This window comes from Anarhichas minor, unplaced genomic scaffold (genome assembly GCF_050575085.1).
Source record: "Anarhichas minor isolate MPS153535 unplaced genomic scaffold, ASM5057508v1 ptg000028l, whole genome shotgun sequence".
NCBI classification, from domain to species: Eukaryota; Metazoa; Chordata; class Actinopteri; order Perciformes; family Anarhichadidae; genus Anarhichas; species Anarhichas minor.
This window is the reverse complement of record NW_027466474.1, coordinates 4889879-4916168: the sequence shown is the minus strand read 5'-3', so window position 1 is coordinate 4916168 and position 26290 is coordinate 4889879. Positions and strand designations below refer to the sequence as shown.

The following is a 26290-nucleotide window of genomic DNA, read 5'->3' as shown; positions in this document are numbered from 1 at the left end:
TGTTACAACATTGACCGCCTTCTCTGCTAGTAGTAATAGTAGTAGTAGTAGTAGTAGTAGTAGTAGTAGCAGTACAGTATAATTCTCAAAGTCACAGTGACCTGTGCAAGATATCACATGTCGGGCTGCTCAAAATAGCCTTGCCATGCACCAGATGCATTTATACACATTTCCTCAGTTTCTATATATGTTTCAACTGTTTTCATACTATTGTATACATGCAGTGCTCATCACCGCTTCATACAGTTCAGTGTTCTCCATTTCCATTTATTTCTCTGCCTGCAGAGCAAGCAGATGCACCTCCCTGAGATGCTTTGTTATGATAATAATGTTGTGATTTCTCTTTCCTTTTTTATCCATATGGCTTTTCTTTCTGTACAGTTTATTACTTTCTTGTAATTTGTACTTTCCACCTCCCTTCTGTTGTATATACATATATGTATGTATACATATATACATATATGTATGTATAAATATATGTCCATTAAGTGTCTGATCTTGGCACAGAAATGTCTTTCTTGAGTAAAGTTCTATCATAACGTATCTCTAATCGCTCTTACTTTGAAGAGCGCTCATTCATTTCCGGTATCTCCCCGTGTGTTTTGGATGACTAAACGCAGAGCTGTTGCATTGACAGCGCACCAGAAAACCTGAACCAAGAGTATTCCGACACGAAAACCCCATGAACTCAAACCAGCTGCACACCGACTCCACAGCGGGACGAAGCCTGTGTGTTTTTAAGCAGAATTTAACTCATTTTAAAGTACTGATGGCCTGAGTTTGGACGACGATCGCCGGGCGAAAGTCTTTATTTGGAGAGTGCCGCATGCCAACGCTGACAAATTCCAGATCCTGAACTCTGACGGTGCAACAGCAGCGCAGATATCCCTGCAGACAGTGAGGGGGTTTCCTTGGGATTCAACCGGGTGGTAACGCCACGTACGACGATTTACGAGACAATCAAACAAAAGCCTTTTTTCTGTGTGTGTGGGTGGGGGGGTGGGGGGTGCAGTGGAGCGGTGGCACCGCCGAGCTGTTGAGTTATGATGTGAAACCAGCGATGATCAACTTGGTGGAAAGTTGGGAGAGACGGTGGACCAAGGGAAGTATTTACAACAACAACAACAAAGTGACGTTTCTATTTGGAGCACGCTAAGGCAAGTTCAGCTCAACGTGCGTTTAGCGACGTCCAAATATCCTCTCTGATCAAATTCAATAACAGTATGCGCGAGGTGACCATGGAGGAGGAAGAGAGGGAGATCTCCGACATTGACCCGCAGGAGGGCTCCGCGGTGGCGGAGAACGGAGTCATGCTGGTGGTCAATCACAGCCGGATCCTGCCTCCCTTCAGCGTCGTGCTGGCCACCGTGCTCTACTGCGCGGAGTTCGTCACCGCCGCGGTGCTCTGCAGCATGTACCACAAGACCGACGATGTCATCTGGTTGAGCTTCACCATCGCCTTCATGCTGCTGCCAGCCCTGCTCATCCAGTTGGCGCTGACGTTCATCCACAGGGACCTGGGTCGGGACCGGCCCCTGGTCCTCTTCCTGCACCTGCTGCTGCTCGGCCCTCCCATTAGGTGGGTGAGGGGTCAGGGGGTGGTGGTGGTGGTGGTGGGGTCACTATGTTAGAGGAATACTCACTGCAAATCATACAACTTTTAAATACTCCTGGAAATTGTCTTAAGTGTTTTCAGATACTTGAAGGTGTGAATCCAACGTTTCAGTCAGCCAGTGGGAGATGGGATTTGTAGTAAATCACCAGAAACATAAAAAAAAGCCATGAACATAAGTCATGTCTTCCCAAACTTGCATTTCTAATGGAACAAATTTGAAATGTTTCTCTATAATTCTTCATTACTCATGCCCCTATGTGCTGCAAAGATTAGTAAATGAATTGAATATAGACGAGAACTTTTTTAAATAATCGATTCATAGTTTGTCATTTTTTAAGATGAAATTCCACATTTTTGCTGGTTCCACCTTCTCAAATGTGCGGATTTTATGCTTTTCTACTTGCACATACATGATTGTAAACTGAATACATTTGGCTCTGACAAAACAAGACACTTGAAGACAACATCACGGGTGTAGTTGGAAAGAAATATCCCTTATTTTCTGACATGTTGGACACAAAACGATTAGTTGAGAAAACTGACAGATTGATCGATAAAGAAAATAATCTTCACCTACAGCTCCACATCTTACTTACATCTAACTGGACATGCAACTTCCACTTTCCATTTGCAGTGCAGTGCAGTTACCGGGATACTAATAGACAGTCTGTGTTGAGTGCACAGAATCACTGACTGTCAGTCTCCATCCATCAGCATCCATCTGTTGCAGTTCATCACCTACATTTTATCAAGAACACTAATGTGTTATGACAGACTGCTGCAGCGTCATGATTATTTATTTTTTTGCACTGAATGAGAATCAGATTTGGACTCTGACGAGCTGGCACACACCCTGATGACACTTCCTTCACATTCATGACCTCATCTCAGGGTGAAGGCCTTCGGTGCTGCCGACCAGTCCGACAGCTGACCCGGCCGGATTGGCTCTCGAGGAGAGAGGAGTTGTAGATTAATATAAATTTTACAGCTTGTTTATTCTTGGAAATTGTTGAGGAAGGTGTTCCATTTATACACTTCAATGCTGGTTGATCTCAGCTGAGAGACTTGTTTGGTGAAACGTGACTCATGCAGGAAGATGTAGGCGGAGGCTTAAGTTCACTGAAATTCAAATATACAACTCGTACTCTCTTTGTTTTGCTCTGAACTTTGGTACGTTAACAGTGAGCCCTGAGGTGTTTCTTTGAATTTCCTGTACAATAAGAGGTAGTTGAAGGGTGTGTTGTTTTTACAGGGCTAGAAATTCAACTCTGTCTTGAGTTCATCGCAGGTTTATGGGCCTCAGGAAGAATGCTTTGCAAGAGAAAGTGTAAAATGTATACGAATAAAATGTATAAGAGAAAGAGGCTTATAAATTACTTGATTTGTTGCTCGGCTTGCAGTGCACCCTTAAAATATAACCAGCCCGATACATTTTAAAACAGATTGCAGATATAAGGGAAAAGATGTAGAAGGAATAAAGATCTAGGAGAGCTACAGAAGAAGCATCTTTTACAATGACATTAAGAAGACAGGAAATGATCTTATCTCCGACGCTGAGCTAACAAATTGGATTTCAGTGCGGCCATTGCTTAATGTAGCCCGTCAAAACTGATAAAAGTCTGTATCTCTTCGGGATACAGCACATAAGGCTCAGGTACTTCATGTTTTACCCGTTGTGATAAATGCCATTTGAGTACAAAGTAAAAGGACAATGTAACACAGAGTATTAAGAGTATTTTCGGATAGACCGCCTGCAGCTCCAGAGTCTATTTCTGTCTTGAGTGAGAGTGTTAGACAGAAGTGTTGTAAAAATACATCGGTCACATTTTGGCTGTGAGGAGCTTGCAGAGCAACAGAGCTGGTGGATTTGTTGACGACAGTCTGATTTGTGACTTATCTTTCAGGGAGACTTTGACTGATGACTGAAATGATCTCACCAGACTTTTGCATCCTCATCTCGGCTCGGGGCTACATTAGCTGAGTTGCATTGTGGGAAATGTAGCCGCCATGTTGTGACAAGGAAGGGAAAAAAGCTGTTATTTCTGGTTCTGCTTCATCGATTTCGATCATTTATTTTTAAATCTGTCCATCGGGAGTGCGACGATGTTATAGAGTGCAATGCTGAATCTGGTGGAGTACTCTTTTTAATATAAAATCACTTTGGTATTGGTGCAAACAAAAAAAATAAAGTGGAAAAGCAACACTAGTGCTCTGTCTAAATATAGGTGCTTCCCTTAGTACACTTCATGTAGTGCACTGTGTACACTGCGTTGCTAATTGGGTGCATTTTAAAATGGTGGTGTTGTCCAGTGTTCCTCTTCTTCACCTTCTTCTTGGCAGATTGGAAGTGGACTGCGACTGTCGCCCTCCTTTATGACAACCGATCCAATAGTTGTTCAGATATTTCAGTCTGGATCGAGCTACCTGCCGAGCTGACACTGTGATCCAGTGAGCCTCACTGCTGCTGCAGCTGCAGACTATCAAGGATTGTTCTCTGAACAAAGAAAGCTGCTGAAAACCAAAAGCAGCAGTTTTCTGTCAGCTACACGCACTAGTTTGTGATGCTGCACACGTCTTTGCTCCACCTGAGAATGCTTTGCTCGTGCCGGTGATTGTTGAACCGCCATGACCATGAAACATCTTTCAATATCAAATAGATCCCGCCTCTCTAATGTGAGTTTTATGAACGCAATTTATTTATTTTTTTGCAGTAAGCTGTGACGTCTCTGGTGTTTTTATTGCGACAGAGAAGCCAGAAAACAAATACTGGGGTTGCTATTACAGATCATTTAGTTCTGTTCTGTTCATTTTCCCTTTCTCTTTCAAGTTGATCTTGTTCCAAGCTGTGCTGCTGTAGATAGATAACGTCTGCTCCCTCCTGTCTCAGATGGGAGGTTTCCTGTGTGACTCAGGGACGGTGTAATTTGCTGGTCTTGTGGCTGCGGAGTCAAACACATCGTGTCTGCTATCAAAAGCGGAATTTCAAGTCACATTTTCTTTTTTTTCTTTTTACACATAACTGCATGATGAACCTTTTTAAGAGCCTTGTTTTGGTTGCATTGGAGTCTAGCAGAAGATAATGAGACACAGTATCTACAGAGTCAATATGGCAACTTTAAGGAGGGGGTCGGTATGTTTGCAACTTGTCTTGACGTGTCTCCTTAAGTACATGAATCAGGGACAGAAACTACATTACTCTGTCAAATTAGGCCAGTCTTGGCATGCAGAGCTTTGTGTTTTGTGTCTGTTTGTGTTCCACCAACTCACCACAGTCAGATGAGGTCGTGTTAGCGTTGCGGTGAGCTTGATGATGTAATCCCAGGCGACCAAAACAAGAGGATCTTGCTAAAGAGCTGCTGAAAGAATTTCCTGAATGCTCTGCCGCTCATTAGTCAGAAAAACATCAGTATTAAAATCGTCACAGGAGTCTCTTGGCTTCTTTTTGAAGCCGGTTCCTCTTTGTTTGTGTGGCATTTGTCACATCGGACTGCTGTTTCGGACTGGTTCCTTTTTTATAAGTCGCTTCGTCAGAAGTCAGCATATTGATTCTCCTGGCTAATGCTTTCATCTGCCCTGCTGTTTCCCCCCCCCCCCCCCCCCCCCTCCCCTGAGTGAAATTCAGTCTGCCTCACAGTCTGAATCCTAAGTGCACGCTGGCTGAAGTTCAGCACCCTCACTCTGCGTCCTCAGCGCCATTGTGCTGCCAGATTTCCAAGGGAGGGGATGTCAGTAAATCAGGTTTTTACCTTCGCTGTTTCTCTGTCATCGACCTTGAACACTAAAGCTGAGCAACCCTGATCTGTCTGTGGCTATCGGTCTTGGACTGAATGTGTTTAGAGATAATATAAGAGCCTGCTTCCAAATAACAACAACTAATCCCCTGCCAGCCTGTGAGGTTTGGGTCAAAGACAGTTCAGTGTGGACTCTTGGCACTGTGCCACATTTACACTGCAGGCAAAGAGTACAGTTTCCCTTCTAGCAGCAGCAGCTGAAGCAACATGTCCGACTGCTGACTCTGGAGAGTCTGGACAACACATAGTTGAACCATGGAGCGATAGATTCCTGTGAGGAGTCATATGTCCAAAGTTGGAGATTTCGGAGCAAAAGATGACATTCCAGCACAGTGATGTGAGATTTAGTGCTGCAGTGGGAATCGTCAAAGGGCGAGGTTTGTGTGTTGAAAGGAGATGTGCTTTCGAGTCAGTTTACAAGTGCTTTTCAGGGATTATGATGCTGACATTTTGTTGTTGGCAGGTGGAAACCTTGTACTTCCAGTTTAGGTAGTTAGCTTGTTGCAGCTTGAACAGTTGGTTCTGCAATTATTTTACACACGTTTGTCCTTTGGGCCTCCAAAAACCAGTCTGGAAGCATTTTTCATATTTTTTAAATCTAGAAACAATCACACTTTCTTTTAAGTTTTCAGTCTACACAGAAATCTCTCGCAGTGCAAAACATGTTTCTGTCCTCATGAATAGTGTTGATTTCGACCAGTCGGGCTGAACACAGGGAGCATTTACCTTGCAAACGTTCAGAGAACCACACCCAGAGGTTTTCAGTTGATCCAGGCAGGCCTCCGGGAAGCTGTTTTCGTTTCTTTCTACTGGCTGCCCTCTGGTGGATTCTCAGTGCTGTGTTTGTGTTTGTTTAGCTGTGATTTACAAAGATAGGTGTATTTATCATGATGGAGCCCTTATGTTACAGAACATTTCTGAGATCAGCGTTGTGTTTATAATATGTAATATCAAAACAAGCTGCAACTTCAAAACAAGCTGCTACAACAAATTGCTGGTATATAGCCTCCGTTCTTTTGCTTTATTCTACTCGTGTGTTTGCTTTATAGCTTTTGATGCCCGTTCATATTCCCACTATGATGATTATATGTCGATGTTAAAGTGCAAGAGACATCGGGTCTCATTGTGGTAACTTAAACATTACATTGCACTGCCCTCTGTTGGTGTGAACATGTGACTCCGCTCTTAGTCGCTCTTTTATTTCATCCTCAGGTGTTTTGAGGCTCTGGTGGTCTATTTCAAGGCGGGCAAAAAGGAGGAGCCTTATGTCACCATCTCCAGGAAGATCAGTCTGAAGAAGGGCCAGGGGACGCCCATGGAGTGGGAAATCGGACAATCGGAGCGCAAGCTGGCCACTCACAGAAACGCCTTCAAACGCACCGCGGTCATCCAGGCTTTTCTGGGATCCGCTCCTCAACTGACGCTCCAGCTGTACGCCACCATCCAGGAGAAATACTTACTCCCTGCAAGATGTAAGATGGAGGGGTTAAGGTTCCACTATATGAGTGTCCTAAAAAAATCACTACTGAACGGGGTTGCACTCTGAATTTTATTCCTGGCAAGGTTGAAGTACCTTTTAAATATTATGAAATGATGGAATGATTTGAGGTTTGCAGCCCTTTAAGACTATGACTCATCACCTTGAATTAACACTGTACACATCAAATGAAATGTCACCTCCAATGTATGTAAATGTAGTAAAGTAGGGCGGAAGATTTTAAATAGCCTCATATAACCCGGTAAGTCTTTTCTGTATTTCTCCTAAAAGGTAGTTAAAAGCCAGTGTATAATATCAAAGGCATCAAATTTAAAGCGAGAGATTTGTGCAAAGGATAAAATCTAAATTTCACCTGATGATGGCGCTAGAGGAGAAATTAAGAGATCATCAAATTCCTCTTCAGAGGGACATGAATGTGCACCAGATTTGAGGGCAACACACCCAGTATAGTAGTTGTACAGATGATTCAGTTTGGACCAAAGATGTTGAAAAAGTGTCTGTACCATATGTAAGTGAATAGATTTAAATATGTATTGAATTCGGATAAGTTTCAATTGATAATTTAAGGAGTTCTCTGTGCTTCAGACCATTTAAAGACGAGACATTTGTCAATGGTGATGTGATGCTGTTGATCAAAAGTTAACAGATGGCTTGTGTTTGTTTTCACAGTGGTCCTGATGATCATCACCCTGATCTCCATCACATACGGGGCTCTCGTGTGCAGCACTCTGGCCATCCAGATCAGATACGACAACTACAAAGTGCGGTTGCGCCCTTTTGCCTACCTGTGCATGATCGTGTGGAGAGGGTTGGAGATTGCCACCCGGATCACCGCTCTGGTCCTCTTCAGCACGGCGCTCACGCACTGGGTGATCCTGGTCGGCATGGTTAACCTGCTCTTCTTCTTCTTCCTCCCCTGGGTCGAGTTCTGGGTCAGGAAAGGCTCGCTGACTGACGACGTGGAGAAGAACTTCTCCAAGCTGGGCACCACGGTGGTGCTGTCCATGTTCACGCTGCTCTACGCCTGCATCAACATCTTCTGCTGGTCGGCGGTGCAGTTGGACTTCACCCATCGAGAGCTCATCGAGAGGAAGCAGCGGTGGGGCCGTCTGGCCATGTACTACACGGGACGCTTTGTGGAGAACTTCATCCTCATGACGCTCTGGTACTTCTTCAAGTCGGACTTCTACGAGTATGTGTGCGCCCCGCTGCTGGCCGTCCAGCTGCTGATCTGCTACAGCCTGGCCTTGCTCTTCATGCTGCTCTTCTACCAGTTCTGCCACCCCTGCAGACGCCTCTTCAAGTACAACGTGCACGACTGCCTGCACTGCGTCTGCTGCCGTCCGGGACGGAGTGGAGCGAGTGGTCGACGGGGGAAGCTGCCGCCCTCGTACTCTACCGCCGCCACCATGGTGCTGATGCCGGAGGAGCCACTGGAGCTGCTGGACCCCCGAAACTCACAACCTCTCGACCTCACCAGTCAGCTCGGAGAGAGGGAGACGGCCATTGGTGAAGACATGATGGATGCAGCCTGAGAAAGGCTTAGTGGGGAATTTCAATTCGCAAGTTCTCTAATGTAGAAATGCATCTCAGCTAGCGCTGTAGGCCGCACCACAGAACGATACCTCGAGTACTTTTAACACAAAAACCCGTATGATTGTGTTTTTTGAGTCGGCAAGGTGATGAACTATTTATCTTAAGTGCACAGAACTTTATTACATTGTTGTGGTTGTGAGAGGGATTCAGGTTAACTCCTGATGTCTTTTCTGAGGGTGACTACGTACACTTGGGGCACAGCGAGGCCTCAGTACACCAAAGAATGTAACATGTGCAGCGATGCACAAAGGCCGCCTTGAGAGAGCAGCAGTGGGTCATGTACAGGACTGAGCCAGGTGTGCGGGAAACATGCCAAGACTGACCGGGGAACCCCCAGTTTACTTCCTCTCAGGGAACTCGCACCATGAATGCCGCCTTTGCACACGTTTGCATCTGCACGAAACAGTTTCTTTTTTTAAACAGCAGGAGGACAAGAGAAAGTCAGAATGATGTATCTTCCTTTTACCCAACTACATAAACCTGCTGTGATGAATGCCTTGTATTGTTCGCTGCTCGGTCTGGTGGCCTTGATGTACAAGTACAGGTTTGAGTTTTACAAGAATACATAAAATCCCGTCAACCATTGGTGAAAACTGTTGAAAGAGAAATAAAAATAAAAAGATTTAGAAGACTGTGTGGAACATCGTGTGTTGTTAACCTCCCAGTTGATGATGCTTTAACCAGACTCGCAATGAATTAGCTTCTACTTTTAAAAGTGCTTTCACAGTTTGCTCCTTTTTTATGTTTTGTGTCGTTTGTTCGTTCAGTGCCTTGACTACTATTGTTTTACTTGAAACCTAAATAAAATAATCCGATACACATGAATTGTCATTTGACTTGATTTATGACTTCTCACTCATGACTCACACAACAAACATTTCTTTTCCTAATAAAACCAATCGCGTCGCCGCCCAGCAGAGGCCAGAACTTCCCGTTTGTCGTAACGGGTATTTCCTCATTCCTGCCGATCAGGCTTCATTTCACCTGAGGTTGCAGCAACTAGGAATGTGGTCATTCAGCAAAGGGAGGGAAACCTCTCCTCAAGTAACCTTAAACCGCCTCAACGACGCACTTTGTTCAGGCTTTGTTTTCGCATCGCCTCCACACCTGCAGAGGAGGGAGGAGTCCGGACGGGAGCGTGGAGGATAAAAGCGCAAAGTGGAGATGCAGGGAAGCTGCTGCTGCTGCTGCTCAGTCGAGATTGAGAGCTCAACATGGGGAACTGGATTATCAACAATGGACTTACATCCTTCATACTGGTGAGTTCTGTCTATCTACACGTTAGGAATTAAATTGTTCATATTGCAAAGATGACCAATTTACGCACAGCGTTTATGCGCATAAGTAATGTCTGTGGCCAAAGTGCTGCAACCTCATCTCAAATAAAATAAAATAAATGAATTTGAATGACTAATTCTGTGATGGAAACATGATCTTGGCTGTGTTTGCAGGTGGTCTGGATGGGCATCAACATCTTCCTTTTCACCTGGTTTTACCTATTCTACGATTTGGGGGATCAGTATTTCTACACGCGTCATCTTCTAGGGGTGAGTCGGGAGAATACACGTCAGCTAAAATGCTTCTTCAACCATATAAGTACAGTTTTGACGTACTTGTACTTTACTGAAGTATTTCCATTTCATGCGACTTCAGAATTCTACTCTACTACATCACAGAGGCAGATATCGTACTTTTTACTTCTCTACATGTGTTTGACATCTTTAGTTACTTTGCACAAATATAATACGAATGAATACATTATGCTGTATTGTTCTAAGACTGGTTTAAACTACCCAGCAGTACATCAACTTAAAATAAGCTCCAACTTTACCAGCTGCAACATGAAGTAATGAACATAATAATGTACATATTGAGTACTTTTTATTTTGGTCATTTAAGTATATTTTGATCCAAATACTGCCAGTACTTTTACTAAAGTAGGATTTTGAATGCATGACCTTCACTTGGAACAGAGTATTTGTACTTGTCAGTATTGTTTCTTTAACACTTCATAATTGTTATTCTATTGTTCATATATGTTTATATTTGTATTCTATTGTTTTTTGCTATTCTTCTGTTGTAATCTTTAATGAAACTCTGGCACAATAATTTCCTTCGAGATTAATAAAGTTCTATCTTATTTTATTCTATTTTATCTTACTTTGTAGTTTTGCTACTTTTACTTAAGTGAAGGATGTGAAAACTTCTTCCACGACTGATAATCACACATTAACATGTGTTTTATTCCAGTCTGCCTTGGCCTGGGCCAGAGCTCCTGCAGCTGTCCTCAACTTTAACTGCCTGCTGATCCTCCTCCCGGTGTGCAGGAACCTGCTGTCGCTGCTCCGAGGCTCCTTTGTGGTAAGACCATGATGCTTAAATGTCACAGGGCGAGGCGCTGTCATTATTTTTATGATGGCGGCATATCATCATGCTGTCATACAAACTAGTTTGACTGCAGCCAAACATATTGCCGAAACATTTTGTTCTTTTCATTTCAGTTTTAGTATTTTTGGAATAGGTGATTATCACAATGCATGTTCATTTGGGCTGAATCTTGGTGTTAAAGGTGAAATAAAAGTAAAGACAATTCATGTTTTCCATAACGCCACCCTGACTCCTCCCCCTGAACAGGTCAGGGAGGTTTAAATGACTGCTTTGGAAATAAGTTCTTTGTCTTCTTTTTTGACTTTTCACCTTCTTATGCGTCTTTATCTTTTCAGTGTTGCGGCAGAACAATGAGAAAACAACTGGACAAAAATCTGAGTTTCCACAAGCTGGTGGCGTACATGATCGCTCTGATGACAGGTGAACTTATGCAATCGATTGTCTTTCAGTCTTACCTTTTCTTTTCTTCTGATGAAATTCTTTGTTTAAAGATTAGATTACTAATTGGTTAATTTATAGCAATATAAATGTTTTTTTTAAATCTTATCTCAATATTTAAGTTTGGATCAGAGATAATGTCTGTGCTTATTTTAACGGTGTCATAGATGCAGATTTGGGTGCATGTTTGGGTGCATGTTTAACACTTTTCTTCAGAATAAAATAAACAGAAACAAGACATGAATCTTATAAATGTATTAAGATTCAGGGATGTTTTTTTTTTTTTTTTTTGAATGTGTGCTTTCTGCCCTACAATACGATATACTTTATTTCCCCACAATGTGCCAACCTGTGTGACCCGCAGCGTATCAGTGTTCATCAGATAGTTTACTTAAAGGTGACAGGGGACAGTACAAAAGAAAACCAGTTTACATTCCTTCCTGGTAGTGAAGTGAAAATGAGATGACAGAAATAGATTCTACTGTACATCCTCCTCACCTCTCACTCTCACACACACACACACACACACACACACACACACACAGATCAAAATGTTAAAAGGGTCATGGTTACATTTTGTATGAGGCAAACGAATCCAAGGATAATAAATATTGACTAAAAGTAGATTTACCTTCAACCATCAAAACCTTAGAGTGACTTTTGATTCTCGTCTGACATTCCTGTCTCATATCAAGGCTAATATTGCCAAAAACTGACTTATTCTGTGTGATGCTAAAACTGTAATCCATGCATTTGTATCCTCCAGACTTGATCATTGTAATGTCCTTTTCTCTGGTCTTCCTACTTGTGCTACTAGAGCTCTTCAGCTTGTTCAGAATGCTGCAGCTTGAATCTTGACAAAAAAACTAGAAAATGTAAAACACTTAACACCCATTCTGGCCTCTCTTCACTGGCAACCAGTACAAGCTAGAGCTGATTTTAAGGTTCATAGTTTTAACTTATAAGGCCTTGCATGGTCTTGCACCGCCTAACCTATCTGAGCTAATTACACCACATGCACCGACACGCTGTCTTTGCTCTCTCGATGCTGCTCTCAAAGGTCTTTCCTTCAGTTAAAAAGAAATCGGTTGGTTTCAGAGAATTTGCCTAACGTGCCCCTAAAATAAACACATTCCTCCACTTTATTACAGCGTACAATACACTGTTTTAATTGTGGTTTTACTTTTGTTTATAATTTGATGTGCTTGGTGTAGGCTTTCTTTCAATTGTAAAGTGTATTGGGTCCATGTTGCATGATGATCCTGCACAGTAAATACAATTGATCGATTGATCATGCAGCGGCAATAACGTGTCTCCTCTCTGCGTTCTGACAGCCGTTCACATGATCGCCCATCTGCTCAACGTGGAGTGGTACAACAACAGCAGACGAGGAGAATATGATCAACTCAGCACTGCTCTGTCCAACCTGGCAGACTCCGGACCAAACTCCACCTACCTGAACCCCATCCGCACCACAGATATTGTAAGTTGTCGAAACAAAACGCATGCAGAGATATAAAATCCCTGAATATCGTAGTTTTTTTCATGCTTTCATATTAGTTGAAGGATCGTATGCTCATTACAAGTTGAGTAAATTTGCCAAAACATAAAAAGGTCGAAATGTTATTTATAGTCTGTGCATTGAAGTACAGTTTTCAAGTCAAATCTCTCTTCTCCACCATCTTCCCTCCTTTTGTTCTTGTCCACGTTGTCACCCTCCTCCTCTTCTTGTGTCTCAGGATGCGCAGCAGACCCCAACATACTTTGTCTTCACCACCATCGCTGGCCTCACAGGGGTCATCATCACTCTGGCCCTCATCCTCATCATCACCTCCTCCATGGAGGTCATCAGACGCAGCTACTTCGAAGTCTTCTGGTACACCCACCATCTCTTCGTCATCTTCTTTGCTGGTCTCGTGTTTCACGGAGCCGGGTAAGGGAAAAGTCTCAGCTTTCTTTTCTTTTGAGGACGTTCTTGGTGTCATTGCAAGCAGGTTTCACTGGTCTTTCAAATCTGCAGATTCATTGTGAGGAAGCAACTGACACCACAGTCGGCGCACAACTTCACCTTCTGTAAAGATCGATTTGATGATTGGGGACAAATTCCTGAGTGTCCCGTCCCTCAGTTTGAAGGAGGGCCAGCACAGGTTTGACTTTTTCCATTTCAAAATTCTCAGAAGCTGCGTTTTATTCTGTACCAGCCTTTGCAACGGAGACTAATTTCTTGACATAATTTCTACAACTACTAGTACAAATACAAGCATCATTTGTGAATTGTAAAATCATTTTATCTCCCTTGATTGATTTTTTTTTTAGACCTGGTGGTGGGTGATCGGTCCAATGGTCCTGTACATCTGTGAACGTGTGCTGCGTTTCATTCGTTACACGCAGGCAGTCACATACAGAAAGGTACGTTTGATTCAGGATTCAGCTTTGCCTCCTGAGTTGTTTGGCAAATGATGTGACGGCTTTTTCACCAGTCGTTTATTTTTTACTTTCAGATTGTGATGCATCCGTCCAAGGTGCTGGAGCTGCAGCTGATGAAGGACGGTTTCAAAATGGAGGTGGGCCAGTACGTCTTCCTCAACTGCCCGGCCATCTCCCAGCTGGAGTGGCACCCGTTCACCATGACCTCCGCCCCCGAGGAGGACTTCTTCGGCGTCCACATCCGCTCGGCCGGGGACTGGACTGACAAACTCATTGATATCATGCAGCAGCTACCAGAGGGAACACAGGGACCCAAGTGAGTGATAATATTTTTAAAAAAGCCCACATTGTTAGTGAAGACATTTTGTTCATGCACTGTGGTAAAACAAAAAAAATAATGATTTAACTTCCGTGGGACAGATTTTCTTGGGTTGTTTCCAATTTCCTGTTCTTACTTAAGTTACTGTTGAGTAACTTATCTTGTTGAGATTGATTTTGATCTAGTGCTGGCCTGCACAATACCAAAACCTGAGCCAGTTTTCTGTCAAACTGTCTGTAGCTCCCACAGATCACCTAAATCAAAACCAGGGCCGGGCATCACAAACTTAACTCATGCTATAAATACTTTGGTATGTGGTGTTGGGCCTTTGCTGCATACTTTGCATACTGCATCTCTAATAAAAATAAATGAAAACCTATATTCTCAGCATTTGATTTTCAAGGTGAAGAATGATTAAGGCAACTAGGAGAGCTTCAGAGAAAATGCGAAATGCACTAAAAAAGCCACAATGACGACAGGATGAGTAACATAGGGGGTTTTATTGTGACGCTAAACTGCATGAAAGCTAACATGAGCCAACTTTGTATTAGTTTTTATGATGATGATTTAAACTCATTTTGAATGCCTTGGCATTGCCTTGGTAGATAATTTGCAACTGATAACCGGTTATTTATTGTTAATCCTCAGAATGGGTGTGGACGGACCCTTTGGCACTGCCAGCGAGGACGTTTTCGACTATGAGGTCAGCATGCTGGTCGGTGCCGGCATCGGAGTCACTCCCTTCGCTTCTATCCTCAAGTCCATCTGGTACAAGTTCAAAATCTCCAACCCTAAACTGCGCACCAGGAAGGTAACAACCCAGAGAGTCATGTCCCAATTTATTCCTGTAAACACTGTCATTATGTATTTAAATAACGAACTCAATCCACCCACGTTAGAAAGACAAGTCAGTATCTGCTCTTTTGTGAGAGGATCATTGTTCAACACGCCTGCATCTACTTCCTGGTTTCAGATCTACTTCTATTGGATCTGCCGGGAAACACATGCCTTTGAGTGGTTCGCCGACCTCCTGCAGGTGCTGGAGAGAGAGATGGAGGAGCGAGGAATGGCGGACTTCCTCACCTACAAACTCTATCTGACCGGATGGGATCAAGGCCATGTAAGTGTGTGTGAATCACAGACAAAGTTCAGACAAACAGCGTTCAGCTTATTTCATTCATCTCCTTTATTCCCCCGCTCTTCATCACAGGCTACTCATGCCTGGATTCACTCTGATGAGGACACCGATGTGGTCACTGGGCTCAAACAGAAAACTCAATATGGCAGACCCGTCTGGGACAAGGAGTTCGAACAAGTCCGCCAGGAAAACCCCACGTAAGATAAAATCCTCTTTTTAGAAAATCAATTCAAAAATAATTTATACCTTATTAAAATACAGGAGATTGACTGATCGGTGGTGGAAGAAGTATTCAGATCCTTTACATTGTCAAAGTACCAGTGAAACAATGTAAAAATACCACATCACATGTATAAGTCCTGTATTCACAATCCTACAATCCTTCAGTAGGTATCACCAAAATGTACTTTATCAAAAGTAAAAGTACTGCTTCTGCAGAAAAAAGACTGACATATTAAGTATTATATAAATAGATTGTTCATACTGATGCATCAATGTGTGGGCAGTGTTTTACTGTTGCAGCTGGTTTTAAATACAAAGTGATGGAAAATACTTTTACTTATTAAGTAATATATTAACTTAACTTGTGTATTTCCATTTGCTACTTCCTTCTTCCACCACATTTTAAATGTTGTTTTTACTCCACTACATTTATTTGCCACCTCAAGTTACTAGTCATTACAGGTATTAGTACAGAACTTGAGTAGAGATTGGTCGAGAGTACACTGGAGGCAAAATACTTTGAGTTTTCGTCTAAAAAATTCAAGTCTCCACTACTCAAGTAGATGAGACCTTCTGATGCTGCTGCAATGTTTATTGATGTATATGTGCAAATATGGGTACTAATTTTATCATTCAGTGGGTTTAACTTGTATTTGCCTTAATTTTATTGTTCTATTTTCCATCTTATTTTCCCTGTTTTTATGTCTATTTTCCTTTATTGTAAAGCACTTTGTGCTGCATATCTAGTATTGTTTATCATCGTTACTTGCGTGGATTGTACTCTGATATTTTCCACCCATTGTCATGCACTTTTCACGTTAAAACTTTAACCTCCTAACTCTCCATGTTTTCAGGTCTGTGGTGGGAACTTTCTTGTGTGGCCCTGCAGTTCTGGCTAAAGTCTTGTCAAAGAAATGTGCCAAATACTCAGATGTGGATCCCCGGAAGACCAAATTTTACTTCAACAAGGAGAATTTCTGAGTGGAAAAAACAAACAAGGAAGCATAATTTGGGTGTTTTAAGGTCAACAGTTTCTGTATTATTGTAAGACAACAAATGAGAAAGCTGCCCGGCAACCTGTGGCAACAGTTGGGTGTGTTTGACACACTGACAAAGAGGCAGAACATGTTGTTCATCTGCACTACTCAGGGACTAACTTCTTTTTATCAATGATGAAACCAGGAGTTTCCACTATGAATCATTGTTGATACAGTCAAACACACTCAGATATTCTCTCATTGCATCACCAGTTTTAAGCTGCACTTCTGGTGAAGCCTGCGACTCTATAGATAAGGAAATATTTTACTCTTACAAGACATCAGGACCTCAAACCTTTAGTCTCTCTAGTACACTTAACACGTCAGGTGGTTTTTTGCATAAGGATTCATATTGTAATTTAGAATTTACTACTATAGCCGCTCTGCAAGCAACAATCATTTCCATTCGTCAATAATCTTCCTGATAGTTTTTAGTGTGAATGTCAGAAAAAGTTTCTTAGATCCCAAGTTTCAGATCGCGTACAAACGACAAAGAAAAGCAGAAAACAATTATAATTTAAGAAGCTGGAGCCGGTGGATTTGGGGAATTTTTCTTGACTAAAATAGAACTTTTAAATCAATTATCAAAATTGTTGATTCATGTTCTGTTGATGGACTAATCATTTTAGCTTGAAATCAGCATATTTCATCTTTCAGAATTTGCCTGCAAACACTGTAAATAAAATGTGTTCTTGAACTTTGACTTTTCTGGAACTGTACTTGTTAAGGAAACAGGTTTCTTGGAAACAGGCTGGTTTATTATAGGCTGGCATTTCCTTATCAGTGATAAGACGATAAAAGTAAAGCAGGAGGAAGACTTCCTGTCACGTAGCCTGTGGGTTAATTATCCTCTAAGACCTGGATGGACTTATTGTTTTTTTATTTCACATTTTGCTATTTTTAATACCTTTTCATGTGTACAACTCCAAACTCACTATAAATAAATGAATGTATGTAACATTGTCTTCTTTTGTTTTATTGAAATTAAAAACAACATCCAGACATTTTCCAGAGCCAATAACATGAAAACAGTCGGCTTTGGAGGAAAAAAGATGAAACCTCATGACAATCAATCCCTGGTCTTTTTTTATCTGTTCAGCATTCATCATCCACTCAAATGTGTCACTTATTTTTAAATCCACAAGCAGCAACCTGGCTCTTTCATACACAAACAGACAATCTGAGTAGAAAAAAAACTATACAATATTCCAAACTAAGATGAGACGTCTTCAGAACGGTTGGAGCTGAAGGTGACAGAGTCAGCGGGGTGGAGAGTCCTGAAAATAAATAAATAAAAAGGAAATCAGAATAATGTGTCAAAGGTTTCAAAACCAGTGAGTTTCCTGGAGGAATGGAAATAGTTGTGAAGGGAATGAAGAAACTTGAAACCTTTTTGAAGGTGTTTTTCAGTCGGACCATCAAGGTGCCCCTCCTGCAGTCTTCTGAATCTGCTCTTTGAGGATGAGGATGCTCTGCCGCTGCTCCGGGGGCAACATGGCGATCTGTTCTGGGGTCAGCTGCAGGACCTGCATAATCAGGGCAGCCTAGAGAGGGACAAACACAAATGTCAAACAGGAGGTCAAATGTACCTTTCTGCCCTCAAAGTAAACAAAAAACAATGAGTCGTGCAAAAAAGGATTAGCATTTTGCTCAGAGGCACTTCAACAACCAGGGGGGACAGATTAAGTGGCACCCACCTTCTCCTGGTCCTGTGTGGAGACCTGGCTCTGCCCCGGACTGAATCCTCCTCCTGACGGAGGAGCGCCAGAGTTACCAGGACCCTGCAGGACAAACGTACGGAGGTCATGAATATCCAGTCTGAGCAGTTAGCACGGATGTATTTTGCATCTTTCTTCCTCAAGTCACAGTCACATGACTTTTACAATGCGTTTTATTAATGTAATCAGTATTCGTAGTCTAATAATTGACGAGTCAAAAGGAGGAGATTCAAATTCCTGGTGATGTATTAAATGTATAGACTCAGTAAAATGAAGTCTTGAAATCACCAAATCAAATAAACAGATTTTAGTTTTTACAGTTTTGTGCTTCGTAGTAATTCATTTAAAATAGAAAATCATAACCAAACAGCTGGCCCAGACAAAGACTAGATTAGATGCAGCTGTTACCGGTCTTGCAGGTGGAGGTGCGTTCGGACCCATGCTATGAGGAACGGGGACTTGCATTCCCGTGGCCATGGGAACCCTCTGACCCGTCACCGGACCACGAGCGTCCATCGCCCTCGGGTCACGACCTGCAGCAGGAAACACAAACACACCGACTGTTCACAACTGGCTGAGGAATGAGTAGTCGATCCGTAAAAGATTAAGGAGGTATTAAATATAAGGAAATTGAAGTTTCGTCTCAGCAGAAAGATAAAACGCATTTTTCTTAACAAAACAACCGTTGTCATCCTGTAAAAACACCTCGCTGGGACAAAATACTTGTTTCGTGACTGAAACTGAACAAAACGTTGACTGCACGCACACAGTCGTCACAAACAAATTTAAACTATCGTACGTTGAAGCGAAATGAGAGCAGCTACCTCTGGTTTCCATTGGGGGTCCGCGTTGCTCCATCATAGGGGGCCCTCTGGGGTCACCCATCATGTTGCGTGGTTCACCCATGGGTGGGCCCCTCATGTCCATTGGAGGGCCTCTCATATCCGGAGGGGGTCCACTTGGCATCTGGGCCATGTGTCCAGGTGGGGCTTGGTGGGGCGGTGGAGCTGCCATGTAACCCCGGCTGAATGCACACACACGCACACACACACACACACACACACACACACACACACACACAAAATAAGAGCTATTCAATTAAACTGGCTGATTACAATTCTTTTGGACCTCAAAAAAGTCAAAATTATAATAAGTAATTATAATCTATATATACACAATATTAAGGTTTATGAGATGTGGCTGATTATCTCACCTGGGCTCGATGACCTCTCCTGTGACAGACAGTAGAGTTCCTCCTCTGGGATCATTGGGACCGTCTCCCAGCAGGCCTCTGGGGGGGATACCACCTGGTCCTGAGGAGACAATCGTACATTCAACCACATGAAAACACCTTCCCTGTTCCTTGACCAGGAAATGTTTCATGACTAATCTGTTAAGATTAGGAACAAATTCCAGTTGAGGGGAAACCCCACACAACTCTAAAGGTGAGTGTTTGCTCAGGTTAGATATCTCAGGAAACAAGCAGAGCTGTTTGGGAAGTGATGAAGACAGACAGAACACAGTGACCACAGCAAGATGCCACAACACACAGGGAGATATCAGGAACACGGAAATGCAGTAAAAACAAGCCCGTGGATATTAGGAGGGAGATTAAAGGTTCAAAACACATGAAAACCTGTAAAATACATTAAAAACTTCTATTCCCACACAGTCCTGACTTCAGAGCATTTTTCCTACTTGTGTCTTGTGACTCTGGAGTGACAGGAAGCATGCAGAGAGAAGTCCAATGGGTATGTCAGTGTTTTGTTAAGTTCCTGTTAAACAGCATGAATACCTTCTGCCTACAGTGATGCTATCGGAGTAAACAGTAGAGTACAATGTTTTGATCAAGTTCAGTTAAGCATGCGTAGATCGTACAGTCACTGGACCGCACACGGCCAGTTAACATCTCCTGTTGGCGGAGGAACGATTCGTCTAAATGAGAGATGGACGGCCTCGCCCTCAGCGCAGGGAGAATCATGTTGTGATGAAATCTTATATCAAGATATAGTGATACACAATTATGTGTGTGTGTGTCTGTCAGTATATATATATATATATATATATATATATATATATATATATATACAGTATATAGTTGGAATAGAAAATATTCAGTACTTTTCATTTGTGTTTAATTCAAACAGTAGTATACATAAACAGGGTCTACCCTGTGGTTATTTTTATATAGATTATTTATTTACTGAACTTCCAGAAAACATGTTGGATCGTGATATAACTTTATAAACCGAAACGTCTTTGTGTAAATCCTCATCGGAGCAACCAGAATATTAACGTACATCGTAAATCTCATTTGAATTACTTTCTAAACAAAGCGTCACAACCGTGACCGACAGCACCGAGGCTACAAACGGCACGTAAACACAGAAAATTAAAAAGGCTTTTTTTGGGCGGTAAAAATGTGCCTTCACCCCAACATCTGCAACATGTGGCCTCAACATCAGGAGATCTCCCATTGCCCACATCCATCAGTCTGAATCAATGAGAGCTCAAGTCTCTCCCAAACTTCCCCGCACTACTTATAGCAGACTCAGTAAAGTAAACCCCAGAGTCAGAGTGGTTTGATATAGACGGGGGGGGGGACGGGGTTAATGCCATTTCTCTTCTGCTAAATGTCGAAGAAGAGCCCACGGACAAAACATCCAAACCGCCGTCCGCCAGTCAGCACGGAAAATGTTTGTTAGTGCCAGCGACTGAGATACTTCGGAGAATCAAAGGTTGTGGGTTCTTCTAACTACCGGGCCGGTTTGCCAAGATGTTAAGTTGCATCACGATCAGAGTCACGGCTGCATATTTGTACTACACTGCATATCTACGATCCGATAGCGCTGGGCAATATATCAATATAGTATCGTCATATCTTAATACGGCATAAGTCTTTTCCTGGTTTTAAATGCTGCATTACAGTAAAGTCTGAACTTACCAGACACTCTAGCTATTTTTTCCCTTTACCCTCTTTAATAGTATATCCACATTTAATATCCATATTGCTGATTATTAATTTTCAAATTCTTTGTGAAAGCGATGGTCAATCGAGGTTTTTGGTCAAAAATAGTGATATTTTGATTTTCTCCATATCGTCCAGCGCTTTTATCCAGAAGAGCTTTCAGTCCAATGTTGACCCTGTTTTGTGCACATTAATATTTTGAACTACATTAAGCAAATTCCCTTCACAGCTTTGTTTATCTGATGTACAACATACTCAGCATTAATTCTGCTGTCGATAATTTTACTACTTATTCTCTACACAAACATTTTACATTCCTTATTAACTTACAAGTCAGTGACATCATTTTAAATATAGATATATACATTTTTCTCCTTTGAGGTATCCTATTACTGTGTTCAGCTTCACACACAGCTTTGTCAGCATCATTCACGTTTTCTTTGAGGACATGTGCTACATTTCTACTGAGAGGATTCTAAATAAACTATAATAACGATCTAAAATACTCACTTACTAAAGTAAACATTTAAATATTAGGCATTAACACTGACATAGTAAACATGCAAATAACATTTGCATCCACTCTGGGCAAACCTGCATCTGTGCACATGCACCAGCGGCCCCCCGACCCTCATGAAACACACCGTGCTCCGGTTATGATAAAGCTCAGAGATCATTATCGTTACACAAACGGGCTTAATAACTACTTTAACGGCTGAATAAAGGGTTCATATTTGATAATTGTGGACATGCAGTCTAAAAAAAAAAAAAAGTGTACAAAGCGAACACTAAACCCCAGAGGTGTTGTGCATTTCGACATATCTGGCCTCTCCATAACCGTCCTACTAGAGAACTGAAGGAGTACAGTGATACCTTGAGGCCGCTCGATAGCAGCTTGACCAGACGATCCTGTGGGAGAATGCTGAAGGTTTCCTGAGCCAGCATTAAAGTGAAAAGAACAGGAGACACAAAGACTCAAGAGAGCGGAGCGGCACTTTAGAAGCATTTTGAAGCGTGCTCGTGACAACGTGAACACACACACACACACACACACACACACACACACACACACACACACACAGAGGTGAGGAGGGAACTTTAACATTAAACAACAAACAATATCAAAACAATTAAGAGAGAATGAAAAGAGTCAAGCTGATGATAATCTCTTAAAGCACCTCGACTACTAATCAGGCTCTGGGGACACCTAGTGAACCCAGTGAGCCATGACATGTGCAACATGAGAGGTAAAGGAGCGCCGCAGTCACGGTTGTCGTATAAATAAGTGCAACTTTACACAAATAACTGGTAAAAATCAACTTTGGACTGAAGAACAGCCGAACCATCGCATCACATTGTACTGATAAAAATGCACCACTGTCGCTTTGTTTGCACCTGCTGAAAGAGTGATGAGGGGGGAGGTCGCTCGCACTGCTGCACGACAGTTTAATGGAAATGATAATATATAAATAAAATACTATAAAATGCCAAATCTATGTTGCTGCTTGAATAAAACCCTGCACTGTGGAGGTTCACTGGAACGAGTGCAATGAAACAGTCACGCCTCACACATGAACCGTCAATGACCGTAGCAATATACTGTGTATAAGCATGACGCTTGTTCAGACGGAGATGTAACTATGCATGCAGTCTGATGAGGATTACCTGGAGGCCCGACTGGTCCTGGTGCCGGTCCTTGTCCTTGTCCCGGTCCCGGAACAGGCATTGGTCCAGGGACAACCCCCATGTTGGGGGGCTGCATCATTTGAGGGGCTCCATTGACATGCATTCCAGGCTGATCAGACGATTAAAAAAAAAGAAACAAAATTAATTTAAACTAAACTTTCATCGTGAGACATTTTTTCCCTGAATGAAACTTACACGTTTAATGAATTCTGAGACTCGGCTGATCAACTGGTTTTCATCGTTAGAAAATTAGTAAATTTGTGACATTAGCAGACTACGGACTGCAGCGTTGCTCTCCAATACGGTTCTCATCAATATTTATATATTTTCAGGGTAGAGAGCGTGACTATTTTGTAGAACAGAATTGACGTGACACTGCCTCTAAAGAGTGAAGGACTCTTGCGTTTACCACCGGCTGCGGCTGAGGCACCGGCACGCTGGGCGGAGCAGAAGGGGGGTTGAGCGGCGGTGCTCCTCCAACCGGCCCGCTGGGAATCAGAGGCTGGACGGGTGTCTGACGGTGGAGCATTTTCTGTATGTGGAGCATATGGAAGAGCATCTTTTTAAAAATAAATGTGCAATGGTGGCTCCTTCGACTAACGACAAGGCCACAGTCAGACGAAGCTTGCGTTAAACAAACAGAAGATCATGCAAGATTTGACAAATGTCTTCATTCTGAGTCTGCTCTGCTCTCACCAGGGCGATCTCAGGGTCAACAATCCGCATGACCACCTGGGCCTGCAGCAGAGCATAGGCCAGCTGAGGGTTCTGCAGCAGCATGTTCCTCGCCTCCTGGGGACTGTTCTGCACACACAGCTGGAGACAGAAATCACATTGTCACCAAAAAGAATATTGAAATATGACATGTATGACAGTACAAAATAAATAAATACATTTGGAGCCTTTTACATAAGAGCTCCTCGTTAAAATAAACCTGTTGTGTTCTTTTACTTCCCGACAGGTTGGGCACACTCCTGTAGTTTTTGCTGCCCACTTATGATTCAGACACATACCCGTATCCGACTGAAGCGGCTGCATCAGCACAAAACATTAAACAAAGTCGTCCAACGATATCTGTGCTCTCAGGATCGGAGCCCAAGCTCTCACACTCTGATCAGCATACGGAGCTGTCCCGCTCACGCACGCTTTGGTGCGACAAAACACTTCTCCAGTCGGAGGGGGAGAAATGTCTGCAGTGTGGTGTTTCTCTGAGCCTAATGAAGAAGGCTGCCAGATGTGCAAAGATAAGGCTTCTCTGGCAGAGCCGAGGGAGACAGACTGCACAGCGCAGCCTCCGTTAATGAAAAGGGAAGGAAGAGCACGCGCATATAGTCGTCACCCTGGAGGCGATTTAAATTGAGGGAAACATTTGTCACCATCTTTTTGGGGGACTAAAGAGGGTGAGCAGCATTAAACATACAGTTTGAGAATATTACTTTTGGGGAAAACTATAATACAAATATATGAGATTCATCAGTCTTTTTGCTACTTTCAACAGGAAGTTGTCATTCTATTCTCGAAGATGCCAACTAGCACGAGAATAATGCATCAATGCTATTGACGCACCAGAACCAGAGATCAAGTTATAACACCAGAGACAAGGCATCATAACTGACCATTAACCCTTTCATGAAAAAAAGGGGTTTTGTATTACTTATTTATCTCATCATCTTAAAATATGGACATAATGTACATTCTTTTTTTAGAAACACAAAACTATCAGAAAAATAAGAACATTTTGATGAGAAAAGTTGCATTTAGGATTTATGATGGATTTTAAACGCATGTAGAAAAAAAGTTTTAAAAAGTACTTTATCAGAATTCTCAAGACAAATATCGTCATTATAGAAAAGTAACATCCGTCAGGTTTTTGGCTTACAACCGACTCATAACCAATAAATAAAATAGGCAAAAATTCATATAACGAAACAACAAAGATTTAGTTAAAGTACATTTCACTCAGGTTTTCTCTAAATCAAACCATGTTTGTAATCTTTCTGACCTCAAAACTACTAGAATGTGAATTATTTACAAAAAAAAAAAAGAAGGGACACAACCCAAAGTTGATGCTCACACACAAACATGACAGCTCATTTTGCTTATAAGGACTATTGATATGTTGATTGACAGTGAGGTAGACCATTGGTTTATTTATCAGCCTCATTTTAAACAGTGAGCGTAAGGCAGACATTCTACTGGGACTGATGAGTTTTCATGGTTTGGGTTTTCATGCTAAATTAATCAATTTAAAAATGTCTATAAGGAAAGGAAAGGTTATGCAAATTTGATTTGTAACATACTAGTCACAGGTCAGAAAAGCTGAAATACTTGCTATTAAAAACAGGAGTTAGTAAAGCAGCCTACCTTCATCTGTTTCATAAGTTCAAACATCTGCTCGGGGGGAAGACTGGCCACAGCTCTGCTGATGGACTCTGGGGCTTCCTGTGGCTGGATGTTGTCTCCATAAGGAGACTCAATGATGGGGGCTCCTGTTCCCAAACCTGCGCAAGACAGAAATAACAGAGAACTGTAGCTTCGCACATACACATCTCAATAAAATCCCCAAAAAAGCCAAGAGGTAATAGGCGCTTACTTTTGAGCTCTTCCTTGTTTTTCTCACTGGCTGCGTTGTCGACACGGAGGGCTCGACCACTGAACTCTCTCCCGTTCAGGTTCCGCATGGCACTGAGGGCCGTCTCCTGGTCCTGGTACTCACAGAAACCATATCCCTTTGGCTTTCCCGTTTCCCTGTCATACACCAACCTGAGCACAAAGGACACATATCAACATGTCTGATAGTCCACATGGTTTAGAGTTCACAGGGGAAATCCAGGTGCATAAGCTGGTATTGTCGGTTTGTTTATACTGTGTTAAACAGTAAAAACACCGACTCTTGTATCTGGGGTTTGGGGCACATAATGATGGAACCAGAAGATGAATGGCTCCTCTTTCACTCACCTGAAGCTAACAACAAGTCCCACTTCAGAGAAGATGTCTTTCAGCTGCTCCTCTGTAGCTTCATACGGGATGTTCCCCACTAAAATAATAAATAGAGAAACGTTAATTGACAATACAATTAAACATACTTTTCCATTTAACCGATAAAAGATTTGTTTTCTCGTTCTTCGGGTCGCTAGCGTTATGTTTGTTCCCTCGTTGCCAAGCTAACAGCAACACTAGCCGGCTAGCAGGCTCTCATTCATTAGCCGTTGGTTTATCAACGTATTACGTACCAAATTGATTAAACCGCCAGTGACGAGGTAACGGTAACAAACTTACCAAACACTGATCGTAATGAACGATCAACGGCTGGGTCTCTATTCGCGGCGATAGCAGCGGCAGCTGCAGCCGCAGCAGCAGCGGCTAAATTCGCCATTTTTGGGGGGACACAAATGAATGCGACACCAGGAAATAATACTGAAACAATATCCGGTTGTGAGGGGAAAAAA

General features: G+C 42.4%; 3 protein-coding genes and 1 long non-coding RNA gene across 5 annotated transcripts; 2 read left to right on the top strand and 2 right to left on the bottom strand.

Annotated features, from left to right (window-relative positions):
* Positions 1-588: 588 nt before the first annotated feature.
* On the top strand, positions 589-9321 carry xkrx (XK related X-linked). The gene is made up of 3 exons (XM_076103053.1): positions 589-1579; positions 6619-6878; positions 7574-9321. Exons 1-3 carry the CDS (start codon positions 1224-1226, stop codon positions 8437-8439), a joined length of 1482 nt encoding a protein of 493 aa, XP_075959168.1. The 5' UTR covers positions 589-1223; the 3' UTR covers positions 8440-9321.
* LOC142962516 (uncharacterized) lies at positions 2397-5505 on the bottom strand. Its single transcript, XR_012957326.1, has 2 exons — positions 4883-5505; positions 2397-4554 (listed from the first exon to the last, which is right to left on the bottom strand). It is a non-coding gene; the product is annotated as an uncharacterized LOC142962516 (long non-coding RNA).
* Positions 9322-9714: 393 nt separating the features above from the next.
* On the top strand, positions 9715-17172 carry nox1 (NADPH oxidase 1). The gene is made up of 13 exons (XM_076103620.1): positions 9715-9759; positions 9952-10047; positions 10751-10861; positions 11224-11308; positions 12661-12809; positions 13066-13259; positions 13347-13473; positions 13643-13735; positions 13828-14069; positions 14721-14883; positions 15046-15192; positions 15283-15407; positions 16287-17172. The coding sequence occupies exons 1-13, from the start codon at positions 9715-9717 to the stop codon at positions 16411-16413; spliced, it is 1704 nt and encodes a 567-aa protein (XP_075959735.1). The 3' UTR covers positions 16414-17172.
* A 252-nt stretch (positions 17173-17424) lies between these two features.
* On the bottom strand, positions 17425-26236 carry cstf2 (cleavage stimulation factor, 3' pre-RNA, subunit 2). Of its 2 annotated transcripts, XM_076103143.1 has the most exons (14): positions 26121-26236; positions 25800-25878; positions 25435-25604; positions 25206-25342; positions 23538-23657; positions 23251-23373; positions 22821-22950; positions 22029-22088; positions 19401-19500; positions 19012-19211; positions 18596-18720; positions 18167-18250; positions 17859-18013; positions 17425-17746 (listed from the first exon to the last, which is right to left on the bottom strand). In XM_076103143.1, the coding sequence occupies exons 1-13, from the start codon at positions 26215-26217 to the stop codon at positions 17888-17890; spliced, it is 1551 nt and encodes a 516-aa protein (XP_075959258.1). In that variant the 5' UTR covers positions 26218-26236; the 3' UTR covers positions 17425-17746; positions 17859-17887. The 2 variants fall into 2 exon arrangements, with proteins under 2 accessions (XP_075959258.1, XP_075959259.1); XM_076103144.1 differs by lacking the exon at positions 22029-22088.
* Between the last annotated feature and the right edge of the window lie 54 nt (positions 26237-26290).